The following is a 13,815-nucleotide window of genomic DNA, read 5'->3' on the forward strand; positions in this document are numbered from 1 at the left end:
TTAAACAGCTGCCCCTTTCTCTCCTGACACATTAAAGCTTTTCTGTAATGGTAAGGGACTATATACCCTGCTCCAGTCAATTGAATATGGATAATGCACACTGTTGTAAGAGTAATATTTATGTCATTAAATAAGATTACTTTAATGTAGTCTTGACACTAAAAGGCACGGTCTCAGATCACAAGTGAACTTAGTAACAAAGACAGTTTGAAATGGTAAATGATAATGACACAGCTATGTGATTTGACACAGGTTACATATGCATAAGTATTTACGCATACTCGTTCAAATATTGTACATATGACAAACTAGTTTTTCTATACCGAGGACACTTTCATAAAGAGGTACATAATGTTTATGATGGGGCTGGAAATGTAAAAGAGTATGGTTTTATATTCATAGTAAATTACTATTTTTAGTATTGGGGTAAAAATATCCAAAACACTAACTCAGAATGGATTTTTATAGCAATTTTTCAGGGGAAATCATGCATCCAATTAATGTTTCTATATGTGGCGGCCACTGAAAAAATACATGGGGACAGAAAGTATCTTGGTAGTGTTAGTACTTACTTTGGCTTCTCTCCGTGTAGAGAAAAACACCATTTACCATGCCACTCATTCTAAGTAAATGAATGATTACACGGAGTTCATATAGTTTCATTGTGGTCAACAACAAAATAAAACAGCTAAGACACATTCAAGTGGCACAATTCCTCCATAGTTTTATTCACAAAAAGCAAGAAGTTCAAAACAAATCAAGGCCAAGCTTCAAATCATTGACAAAAGAGAGCAGTCATTATGTCAAATATTTCTTTTAAAACGTTTATTGATTAAATTCATGTAGGGAAATTGAATAGTACATCTCTTTTCTCCAGTGTACAGCCAACCACTGCTGATAAGTGTGTTTCAACCATAGCACACGAGGCATGTCAATACATGCACAGTTGTGAGTGTATGTTCTATATACTGAATATAAACACATTTTTTATATACACAATGAATAGAAATCATACAGTTAGATTTGATATCATTTCTCCACTGCCTGGCATGCGTCACCCAACACCCAGATTGTGGCACTGTCACGTGCCCCGCCCCAATGGTCGTCTGGTTAGGGTCACAGATTTCCCAACTCCACATCATGACCACCTCAGCTATCCTCAAGCAGAGGAATAGGTATTCGGGGGGCCCGGATGTGTGTAGGAGGGCTGAGGCCAGGGATTCCATTTCTCCATCACTAATGGTCCCCCATAGCAGACCCTCAGAGAGGAACCTGTCACACCGCCCGCCTGCCACACACTCAAGCGGAACACTGGATAGTAACACTTCAGTTGAATGGGTAACCAGATTGTGACAAGTCCTAGATAAAAACCTGACACGACCAGGCATAAACATGTTTACAGTTCAGAATATTTTGCAAGCTGAAAATCCTGGACAATTTATGAATACTACATGCATGTCAGATAACATATACATACCCCTTCAAACAAAGTGTTTCGTGTTAAACACACTAACCAGTTTGCACCGGTACAGGGTTAGTGCACTGACTCCCATTTCCTGTCAACACAGTCCTGGCACAAACCAAATTCACCCTGTAATAATGATAAATATGTCCAATATCATTACAATAACCCACAAGTGACCAAAGCTAAGGGGTTTGAATCCATAGCTGTGAAGAGGTGCTGATATGAGGGTGTTTGGTGCATGGGAATAGGGAGGCCTGTGGCTGAAGTGTGGTTAGAGCAGCGCTGGGCTCCCCCCCGCTGCCCGAGAGTTACCTAGGCCTTAACCCAAAACGACTACGCCCAGTGGGCCTCTATCACAACAGTCCAACAGGGAGAGCCAAAGAACTCACTTTTCATTCACATCACATATTGGCAGTATCATTGTTAAAAAAAAGAAAAAAAAAAGAAGAAAAAAAAAAAAGTGGAAGATTTTCTTTTAAAAGCAAACTTAGTGCACAATAAGACTGCAGTGAGTGGTAGATGGCAGAGCATTGTGTCCCCGGGCCATGGGAGTGGTTCACTGCTCTGACCAGCTCTGAAAACAGGTCGTTGGCTGATCGATCAACATTACTGTAGGACAAAGGGGAGGAGAAAAAGCTTGCCCCCCAAAAAATTGAAAAAATAAACTAAGAAGATAGTCACCAATTGTGTCCATTGGATTGGTTGCTAAAGGGTGCCCATCAATCATCATCATCATCATCATCATTTTTCCCCATTAAGTCAAAAACAAATTAGTTCATGATCAGTTGCTGTGAACCATGGTAAATAAAGGTGTCTGAAAAGTCAAAATAAAAATGTACAAAAGGTTGTGAATCCCTTCCCTCATACCCCATCCAGTTTTTCATTTTTACCCCTGTTCCAACTGACCCCCACCCCCCAAAAAATGTATCATCCGAAAAAGATAGTCCTCCTCTTCAGGTGCAGAGTTTCACTTGACTCGTAATGTCCCGTGTGAAGTGGAATGACAAGGAGAAAATAGATACGAATGTAACAACATTTGTATACGCATATAGAAATCAGAGCATTATGGCCGTCAGTTTTCAGCTTGCAGATCCTTCAAGAAAGGAGAATCTCTTAAATATTGCCCATCTGCTGAATTCCAAATAAAACTTGATCTGACTAATATAATCTGTACATTTTTAGTTAAGTCTTCATGATTTGTTTGTTCGTTCAAAGGGGACCGTTTTAATTTCTTTTTTTCATTGTATATTTATTAAATCTATCTTAATTTAGATGCTTGGAGTCCCATCCCGTGTGCCGTCTCTGAGGCGGACGCTGGTGGTCTTTGTGATTGGGGTTTGAGTTCGCTAGCAGCACTTTTTCTTTCGTTTACTGTTCTTGGAGAGTTTGACCACATCATTCTGTTGCTGCTGCTGCTGCTTGGCCAGCACCTCCTTCTTGGCTCTTAGCACTAACTCTGTGATGCAGTTAAACATCTGTGGGGAAATGACAAAAAACACGGTGAACACAATCAACTAACATTTTTAGGATGAGAGCTTGTTTTCTTTCCCTCCACTAAAAGCAACAACCTCACCTTCAAGCCCATGTCCCATGAACAACTCCACCCCTTCAACGTTCCCCTACTTATACCAGAGGACCCCTGACCCACCTCTTCAACATTGATGTTCTCTTTTGCACTTGTTTCAAAGAGGTTGATGCCCATCTGCTCTGCAAACTTCTGTGCATCAGTCGTCTCCACCACCTTTGAGTTGGGATCATCGTTCTTGTTTCCCACTGAGGAAGAATACGAATAGGAAGACCATTTGAGCTTTCTCAACTCCAAGTAGGGACTATAAAGTCTGTTTTATTACTTCCCAAATTCCAGTCAGCATTTTCCCAAATTCCTCAATTTTCCCCATTTTTTTTGCTCTGAAAATGATGCAGAAAGTAAGAGAACCACGTGAACCCCCACACATGCAGACAAATTAATACATTTTTCTAATTACTTTTAAAAAAAACATTAAAAAAAAATGTTCCACTAAGTTAATCATATCTTTGAATATTTTGTTTTAATGTCTGGACAGATTTCATAAGGCCTTACGCAATGGTCCCTGATGGAACAACACTGCACTGGGTAAAGGTCATTGAAACAGGTGGACTGGACTCACCTAATATTCGACACACATCATCACAGTTCTGGTTGATTTCATGTAGCCATCGTTTCACATTGACAAAGGACTCGGCACTCGTGACATCATATACCACTATGACCCCATGCGTTCCCCTGTAGTATCTGGAGAGAAAGAGAAGTCAGCATTTTGACACATTCCATGTCCACTAGGGGGAGCCCAACTCAAAGAACTGCCAGAATAAAGGCAACACTTGAATAAATGACAGATATATTGAAAGCAAGTTCTTCCACACAGCAATTAACATCATCATGTTTAGGGTAATGTATAAAAGATTGCCCAGTTGCCCATAATTTTGCCTAGATGGGATCTCAGTGAGTTTGGGGGGGGGGGGGGGGTCTCGAAGAAGCCTAGGGTGTTTGTTTCAACAGGTCAACACCATTGAACACTTATGGGAGATTCTGGATCGACGCCTGAGACAGCATTTTCCACCACCATTTTAGGATGGTATTTCCTTTATTTTGGCAGGTATCTGTATTACAAACACACATGAGATTTTCAATCAATCCCAACAAACTGATGTTAACAAAGCCAAAAGTATGCTTGAAGGACTACCCATTCTCACATGAAGTAGAAATGCTTCCTTTTGATCCCATAGAGCAGGGTTCCCCCAGTAGATGGCCCGCGGGACATATTTAGTGATTTGTTCTTGGACATAAGACTATAAATCACCAGTAAATGAATTCAGTCATTTTAATACAGGAAATCTGTTCAAGTATTCCCACGCATAAAGAGAGAGACATATGTGATCATATCTCAATGTAATCAAGGTTTGAAATTATTCTGTTTTTTGTCAAATACTATCTGTTATTGCGGTCAATGTGCAGTATACAAATTATTTATATCTATGTTCCAGCCCATGACCATCCGCTGAAGGTACGAATCGTCCCATGGTTGAATGGAATTGGGGATAGACGCAGACCTGTTCCAATAAATGGCACAATATAACAATAATCTACTTCCTTTGGTCGCCCTCTAACAGCCAACATGAACTGAAAGCCTATTACATATACACAGACTCCACATGCTGCTTGGAGTTCAATAATCCCTACTAGTGTCCTGAAATCATGAGAGCAGGAAGGGGTGTGTCTGAGGCAGGGTAGGGCAGCGGTCGGCAGGAAACCGGAGCTGATGCTTATCACAGGAATATGACAGACAGATACATGGAGGGAAAGGCAGACATGCAAGTAGAGGACAGCCACAGTATTCATGAAAACCTGCCCCTGCCCCCCCATGTCTGAAAAGTAGGCCACAAAAAGAGGGGGCATCCCCCCTCTGACTGCAGTGCACCACACAATATACAGCTTTCAAAGGGGTGTGTGTGTGTGTGTGTGAGATTGCATTGGCCAGACAGAAGCTTTGTCTGTCACACACGGCCCAGCAGTAACGGACCAGTCAGCGGGGCGTTCTGCACAGATGAATGGAGAACCAGAAACACGCAACAGGCACAGGGGCAAGACTCCCAGTCCCTCCACCACACACACACACTCCCAGTCCCTCCACCACACACACACACAGGCTGCTGTCCACTACGAAGACATATATTCAGACAGACATATGGCAGCTATGGACTGTGACTGACAGACATAAGGCTAAACACACCCTGGCTGGGCTGACCACTGAAATGCACTTAGGCCTAATGAGGCACCATGACACTACTTCTCCACAACCCAGCAGCACCCGCCACCTCCCTCCTCACACAGCCAGCCAGGTTTCCAGAAACACACACGGCATTCTGTAGACTTGTAGGAGGTTTTCCCACAGGAAAACCAGCAGCTCTGTTTGAGGGCAATTCGGCATATTTTCTAGAGGGTTTTGAGAAAAAAATTATACAAATCAATAGGTTCAAATGCCTCCCTTTCTCAAAACCTTATTTTTTTTGAGTGAATGGCGGCAAGGTTTCTACTTTCTCCACTCTTTCATAGTCCCAGGCAATCAAAGCCAAACAGTGTCAAAGATCTGTACAGTCCTCGTCAAAGTCCAAAGGGGTGAATAGTTTTTAGACGCTGTGCTGTCCATGTCAAACTGAGTGGTGTGAGTCAGATGGTTGTAAGGTGCTGTAATGAGGACAAGCTCACAGACCTTTAGTCCACCTTCCTGAGTGACGGCATTCTTGTTCAGAAACACAGACTACTCATCACTACGAGAGGTCGAGCGTTTAATCGGCATGGCCGATTAATTACGACCGATTGCAAGTGTTCATAACAATCGGTAATTGTCATTTTTGGATGCCGATTATGGCCGATTACATTGCACACCACGTGGAGACTGAGTGGCAGGCTGATCACCTGTTACACGAGTGCAGCAAGGAGCCAAGGTATGTTGCTAGCTAGCATTAAACTTATCTTATAAAAAACAATCAATCTTAACATAATCACTAGTTAACTCAACATGGTTGATGATATTACTAGTCTAACTAGCTTGTCCTGCGTTGCAAATAATCAATGCGGTGCCTGTTAATTTATCATCAAATCACAGCCTACTTCGCCAAACGGGTGGTGATTTAACAAGCGCATTCGCGAAAAGAAGCACTGTTGTTGCACCAATGTACCTAACCATAAACATCAATGCCTTTCTTAAAAATCAATACACAAGTATATTTTTTTAAAACCTGCATATTTAGTTAAAAGAAATTAATGTTAGCAGGCAATATTAACTAGGGACATTGTGTCACTTCTCTTGCGTTCTGTGCAAGCAGAGTCAGGGTATATGCAGCAGTTTGGCCTAACAAAGACCATAATTAATTTGCCAGAATTTTACATAATTATGACATAACATTGAAGGTTGTGCAATGTAACAGCAATATTCAGACGGAACGGTCCCGTATTTCACTGAAAGAATAAACGTTTTGTTTTCTAAATGATAGTTTCTGGATTTTACCATATTAATGACCTATGGCTCGTAATTTCTGTGTGTTTATTATATTATTATTAAGTCTATGATTTGATATTTTATAGAGCAGTCTGACTGAGCGGTGGTAGGCAGCAGCAGGCTCGTAAGCATTCATTCAAACAGCACTTTACTGAGTTTGCCAGCAGCTCTTTGCAATGTTTGAAGCACAGCGCTGTTTATGACTTCAAGCGAATCAATTCCTGATATTAGGCTGGCAATACTATAGTGCCTAGAAGAACATCCAATAGTCAAAGGTATATGAAATACAAATGGTATAGAGAGAAAGTCCTATAATTCCTATAATAACTATAACCTAAAACTTCTTAAGTGGGAATATTAAAGACTCATGTTAAAAGGAACCACCAGCTTTCATATGTTCTCATGTTCTGAGCAAGGAACATATTAAACATTAGCTTTTTAACATGGCACATATTGCACTTTTACTTTCTTCTCCAACTGTGTTTTTGCATTATTTAAACCAAATTAAACACGTTTCATTATTTATTTGAGACTAAATTGATGTATTATGTTAAGTGAATTTTTAAGTGTTCATTCACTATTGTTGTAGTTGTCATTACTATTATAAAAATAAAATAAAAATATTGGCCGGCTTTTTTTTTGGGGTCCACCAATAAATCGGTATCGGTGTTGAAAAATCATAAACGGTCGACCTCTAATCACTACACCTATTTCTCATGACAGAGAGGAGAATGGCTGGGCACACTCATCCACTTCAGCTTAGAAAGTCCTCGCTTGAGAGGAGATACCAGCCATAGTTCAAAAACGAATATGAAATCAGAGAGGAATGTCTTCCAATTCTGTTTTTGCTTATAATTTGTGTCCACAATTGAAAAAAAGGCAATGACGTGACCATATTCCACTTGGCACATTACTAGAAAAAAAAGATGCATCTGACAGCCAGCTCAATACCGGTGTCCCAAGAAACCCAGACTCCACAGGAGTAATTATCTGTCAAACATGCAGCCAAAGTACACAACGGACAGAAAATGTGAAGATTGAGAGTGACGGCAAGGACAAGAGAAAAATGAAATTCCATTGGTACAAATGAAGTAAATATAACAAGGGGAAGCAAATCAATGGGGATGATACCCAAGTGAGAGAGGCATTGAGCTCCAATCTTTACAGTCCTATAATTCTGTGTGACTAAAACACACCTGTTACTAAAATGTGTAATTAGGCTCTGTGGAGAATTCCATCAGTTTCCAAAAAGAGCACAGGTGTTATTTTAAATGTCTTTGAGAAGTACTTGCTCAAACCATCTTAAAAAGTTGGCCTTGTAAAATATCCCCTAAATATCAGTTGACGTGTTAGAATGTTGCATGGTCAATGGGGCATGTGTGAGTCTTGCTAACAGCCCAGTGTGAAAGTGAAAGTGAGCGTTGCCTCTGCCAGTACTTACGTGGAGGTGATGGTGCGGAAGCGCTCCTGTCCTGCCGTATCCCAGATCTGCAGCTTCACCTTCTCCCCATTGATCACCACTGTCCGGATCTTGAAGTCCACTCCAATCGTGGTGATGTAACTACCTGCAAACACACACACACAAACAGGTTATAAGACCCAGTGTTTGATTTGCAAGGCAAGTACTCACTGTACACAGTGCGAGTTGGACAGTTGTTCAAATTCAACAGACCAAATGACTCATAACCTGCTAGGTGGGGTTAGGAGTAACATGTACACTTACCTGAAAATGTGTTGTCTGCAAACCGCAGGAGGAGACTGCTCTTCCCCACTCCTGAAAAGGACAGGTTGAGTCAGGTTAAAAAGGCTTACAATAAGCTAGGCAGGAGATGTGATTTCTTACCACCCTTTAGTTATAACAGTTAGGCTACACAGAGGTTTCTAGAAGTAAGCTCATTTGAAAGAAGATTTAGATTTTTCTAAGTTTGTGTTGTTTTGTAAACATATGTTTGCCACTGCCACCAAGGAGTTCAGATTTCCACAGCTCTTTTTCTCTAATCATAAAATGGCCAGGAAGAATAACAGAGGTACATAACCACCTACAACTAGGCTGGTGTGTCTCCTGACCTCTTTGGTATAGGTCAATTAACACAGTCAGACAGCTAGCCCTTGACAGCAGGCACTCAGACAAATACATGTTATCTAGTGTAGCCTTGTATAAGGACAGTGATAGCTGAACTCTGCATAACCTTTAGTAGGTTAAAGATCACAATAACACAGAGGTATAGTTTTGATACAAATGATGCAGGTCAGGTACAGACCATAACATCCCGGGACGGTTTTGCTAATGACTTTGTACTGCCAACCAATAAGCAATGAGATAACACATTCAGCGAAATCCAAGAGGAACAGACAGGTGGCTAGTTAACCATCGGGTGAGTTGGCAAAACTGTCAGAGCTGAATTGTGAGTCCAGGAGGAGGGACTAACAGCTCAGATCAGTTGCTACCGGAAGGTAATGTGATCGTGTCTGGCTGCGGTTGATTGGTCCCGAATTAAAAGCCCATCAAAAAACAAATCCCTCTGATCGCTCTCTGGAGTCTCGTTCGTTTACCAGACTCAACATTACTGGCAGCTACAAGAAACAGAGATAGTGTACTTTATGTGGGTGGAATATCATTTAAACAATACTGTCACCTGTCAGGCCACTAACAACCACATCAAAGACAAGTCCAACTCTCATGAGCCTAACATTCACACAGAGAGCATCTGGGGAATCCCAGGGCTCTACTGCATCACACATTCCTACCCGTTGATGTCCAATCAGGGGGATAATAAGAGTTCAGTCATGCTCTACCAGCTACCCAGACAAAGCAGAACCAGATCACCATATAGGCCATGTCATTATCATCTTTTAAAAATCAGGCCGTTGTATGCCAGGAAAACCAAGCTTTGTTTTGAATGATGGACTGGACAGTCTAGTCAGTCAGTCAGTAGGGCCGGGACGATACCCGTATTGCGATACTCGATAGTATCATGGCAAGGGAACAAAAACACAGAGCAGATTTTACTTCTTTAAGAAAACAGCCTTACTGTTGGAAACAAATCATTAGGTTGTCATCCAGAGTAACATTTTTGTTTTTCAAGCTAAAGCACACAATATTTTCCATACAGTAGGTTGTTAAAGGACCAAAGAGTTATCTGCTTCGTGTTGCCATGGATAAAAATATCGTCCCGGCCCCATCAATCAGTCTTGATAACAGGGATTCCTAATCAATGACGGAGTGAGTCGAGAAGAAACCAGTTGAAGCTCTGGTACCTGGCATGTCCACATCTGGTCTTACTGGTAAAACATCCCTCAGTGATACTTGGGAAGACTTATCAGTGCAGCCCTGTCTTTGAAGGAGTACTTAGCAGTCATATTAGGTACCTGTGGTGAAGACATAGGCCATAGCCTGCTCACTTGTAAAAACGACTGTCCAGGGCAATAAGCAAAAGCCACAAAATACAGTACATGTTATTCAAATCCTCAAATACTATATTTAGGCAAGGTAACAAAGGTGAAGAACAGTAGCCTGGGTGGGTGCTAGTTGGTTTCTGCTTAGTTGTTGTCATGCAAAACACTAGCTACAGGTGAGGTGGACCTCCGTCAGTCCAAATACTGGTTTTCCTTGACTCTCATTTGAGCATTGGTTTCAATCTTCCCTGAATCTCATAACAGCGGTACCAATACTGGTTCCAGATTGCAGCCAAGGGGACACAGCACCCGGTGTGTCTGTGGTAGTAAAAGGGCTGCTGTCTTTCCCACTATTGTGATCAGCCAGCAGATGAGATAGTGCCAGGACTGGGAGTGTCAATGGCTGAAAGGATCTTTACCATCAAAATGATTGTGGAGTTGGAAATGCAATGTTGTTTGTAGATATACTTTCGCATGGCACTGTACTCGGCCCCCTTGAACTTTGCGACCTTTTGCCACATTTCAGGCTTCAAACATAAAGATATAAAACTGTATTTTTTTGTGAAGAATCAACAACAAGTAGGACACAATCATGAAGTGGAACGACATTTATTGGATATTTCAAACTTTTTTAACAAATCAAAAACTGAAAAATTGGGCATGCAAAATTATTCAGCCCCTTTACTTTCAGTGCAGCAAACTCTCTCCAGAAGTTCAGTGAGGATCTCTGAAGGATCCAATGTTGACCTAAATGACTAATGATGATAAATACAATCCACCTGTGTGTAATCAAGTCTCCGTATAAATGCACCTGCACTGTGATAGTCTCAGAGGTCCGTTAAAATCGCAGAGAGCATCATGAAGAACAAGGAACACACCAGGCAGGTCCGAGATACTGTTGTGAAGAAGTTTAAAGCCGGATTTGGATACAAAAAGATTTCCCAAGCTTTAAACATCCTAAGGAGCACTGTACAAGCGATAATATTGAAATGGAAGGTGTATCAGACCACTGCAAATCTACCAAGACCTGGCCGTCTCTCTAAACTTTCAGCTCATACAAGGAGAAGACTGATCAGAGATGCAGCCAAGAGGCCCATGATCACTCTGGATGAACTGCAGAGATCTACAGCTGAGGTGGGAGACTCTGTCCATAGGACAACAATCAGTCGTATATTGCACAAATCTGGCCTTTATGGAAGAGTGGCAAGAAGAAAGCCATTTCTTAAAGATATCCATAAAAAGTGTTGTTTAAAAGTTTGCCACAAGCCACCTGGGAGACACACCAAACATGTGGAAGAAGGTGCTCTGGTCAGATGAAACCAAAATTGAACTTTTTGGCAACAATGCAAAACGTTATGTTTGGCGTAAAAGCAACACAGCTCATCACCCTGAACACACCATCCCCACTGTCAAACATGGTGGTGGCAGCATCATTGTTTGGGCCTGCTTTTCTTCAGCAGGGACAGGGAAGATGGTTAAAATTGATGGGAAGATGGATGGAGCCAAATACAGGACCATTCTGGAAGAAAACCTGATTGAGTCTGCAAAAGACCTGAGACTGGGACGGAGATTTGTCTTTCAACAAGACAATGATCCAAAACATAAAGCAATATCTACAATGGAATGGTTCAAAAATAAACATATCCAGGTGTTAGAATGGCCAAGTCAAAGTCCAGACCTGAATCCAATCGAGAATCTGTGGAAAGAACTGAAAACTGCTGTTCACAAATGCTCTCCATCCAACCTCACTGAGCTCGAGCTGTTTTGCAAGGAGGAATGGGAAAAAATTTCAGTCTCTCGATGTGCAAAACTGATAGAGACATACCCCAAGCGACTTACAGCTGTAATCGCAGCAAAAGGTGGCGCTACAAAGTATTAACTTAAGGGGGCTGAATAATTTTGCACGCCCAATTTTTCAGTTTTTGATTTGTTAAAAAAGTTTGAAATATCCAATAAATGTCATTCCACTTCATGATTGTGTCCCACTTGTTGTTGATTCTTCACAAAAAAATACAGTTTTATATCTTTATGTTTGAAGCCTGAAATGTGGAAAAAGGTTGCAAAGTTCAAGGGGGGCGAATACTTTCACAAGGCACTGTATGTTTTCAGATGAATGCAGCAGTCTTTAGAATTAAAATAAACATGGTGGTCGAAAAAACTGCAAATTAAGTGGTAGTATGGTTTTTAATATACCTTATATTATGGAATTCAGTAACTTAGTTGGATCTTGATAGTAAGTTACAAGTTAAATTCCTTCCTTATTGGTATACTAAACGTTAGGCCCTAGGGCAGAGATATTAAACTCCTAACCATCAAGATCCACACCTTGTAGGGTTTCTGTTCTACTTGATAATTAATTGCACCCACCTGATGTTCCCGGTCTAAATAAGTCCCTGATTCGTGGGGAACAATTAAAAAACGCAGTGGAACTGGCTTCAAGGTCCAGAGTTGAGTTTGAGGGCCCTATGCTAGGGGATCATCTAGAAATCATTCAGGGCTCATTGTAAACGACTCTGCACTTGATGCAATCAGTATCACATACATATTGCCAGTTTGTCATAGTTAACATTCCTTCACACAGGGAACACGCTGCTCAAATGTTTTTCTTCTAACTACAAACTATGACAAACCACCTAACGTTAACGAGCCAGCTCACAGCAGGATAACACCAGAGTAGCTGGTTGTCAACTTAAAGGAGGCCAGCTTTCTACCTAGTAGTTAGCTAGCTCCTCGGCTAACAGAAAAATAAAATAGGATCCATTAGCTAACGTTGAGTGGCAAGTTAGCTAGCAAGCGAACAACACTTTGCAAGTTGTAAGAAATAAGTCAAAAGTTTAGCTACAATATACATAATTGCAACGCCATAATAGCTAGTTACTAAAATATTCCGCTAAATAACTAAAATCTTAATGGATGGAATTCGTCCCAGTGTGGCAGTACTAGACGCTATCGTGCAATATCTGGCCTGATCGGCTGACATGCCCAGCCCTGCGATGCACACCTCGCGCAAGTGTCACCGCTCTCTCCCCCAAATATTGCTGTGCATTTTTAAAACTACACATAGTAACGTAGACGTTCACTTAAACATGAGTCCAAAATCACGCTAGGAACCGCGACCTACTCTTCTGCGACTCATTGTGTAAATACCTGGAGAGGCCCATTTCCCGTTACGCATCCCCGGTATTCGCTTACCACTGTCACCGATGATGAGCAGCTTGAATAGGTAATCGTAGTCCCTGGCCATGCCGGTAGTTGGTGGGTTACCCCCGCCGTTTACTATGCTCTTCTTATCGACTTGCTGTCCGAACCCTTGGCTTGTCGTACACAAGCACTTCCCCCAATATGAATTAGAATGATTACCCCCCCCTTTACCCAATTGCTAGCCCCCAAGCCGGCGGCTTTTTTCTCAGGGATTCGAGGTGTCAGCAATACTTTCCCTACGCTACAAATAGCCGGAACTGAGTTTCCTTGTCTGGTGGAGGCTGCACCCAACCCTTACGCGACCCAGAATCACTGCGCAGACGCACGACAAAGTCGTGTGCCCATTGATGCAGGGTGCTGTTGACTTCAGGTTGGCAGCTTTCCATTTGTTCCCGAATAACTCACTGAGGTAAAGACAGATTCAGATTGGATATTCGCGTGTAGTTTTCCTTACTTCCACCAACAGCAGTTAGGGACCGTCAACATAGTGACAAATCATATTTTTCAAATTTCAATAGCTCTTCAACCATTACTCCTAAAACTTCCTAAACTGGTTCGAGCTAACCCGATGGCATAGACACATTGCAGCTGTACGTAGTCTATTGGTAAATAGCCCACCCATTTTCACCTACCTCATCCCCATACTGTTTTTATTTATTTACTTTTCTGCTCCTTTGCACACCAATATCTCTACCTGTTCATGACCATCTGATC

The 13,815-nt window shown here is 41.6% G+C and overlaps 1 protein-coding gene across 2 annotated transcripts; it reads right to left on the reverse strand.

Annotated features, from left to right (window-relative positions):
• Positions 1-810: 810 nt before the first annotated feature.
• rab35b (RAB35, member RAS oncogene family b) lies at positions 811-13,587 on the reverse strand. 2 transcript variants are annotated; one of them, XM_021621289.3, is made up of 6 exons: positions 13,093-13,587; positions 8,228-8,278; positions 7,946-8,069; positions 3,613-3,737; positions 3,114-3,238; positions 811-2,940 (listed from the first exon to the last, which is right to left on the reverse strand). In XM_021621289.3, the coding sequence occupies exons 1-6, from the start codon at positions 13,142-13,144 to the stop codon at positions 2,812-2,814; spliced, it is 606 nt and encodes a 201-aa protein (XP_021476964.1). In that variant the 5' UTR covers positions 13,145-13,587; the 3' UTR covers positions 811-2,811. The 2 variants fall into 2 exon arrangements, with proteins under 2 accessions (XP_021476964.1, XP_036791631.1); XM_036935736.2 differs by having other exon boundaries at positions 13,048-13,360.
• Positions 13,588-13,815: the final 228 nt, after the last annotated feature.

Source organism: Oncorhynchus mykiss, chromosome 11, assembly GCF_057628025.1.
Source record: "Oncorhynchus mykiss isolate SJ-2025 chromosome 11, ASM5762802v1, whole genome shotgun sequence".
Classification (NCBI taxonomy): domain Eukaryota; kingdom Metazoa; phylum Chordata; class Actinopteri; order Salmoniformes; family Salmonidae; genus Oncorhynchus; species Oncorhynchus mykiss.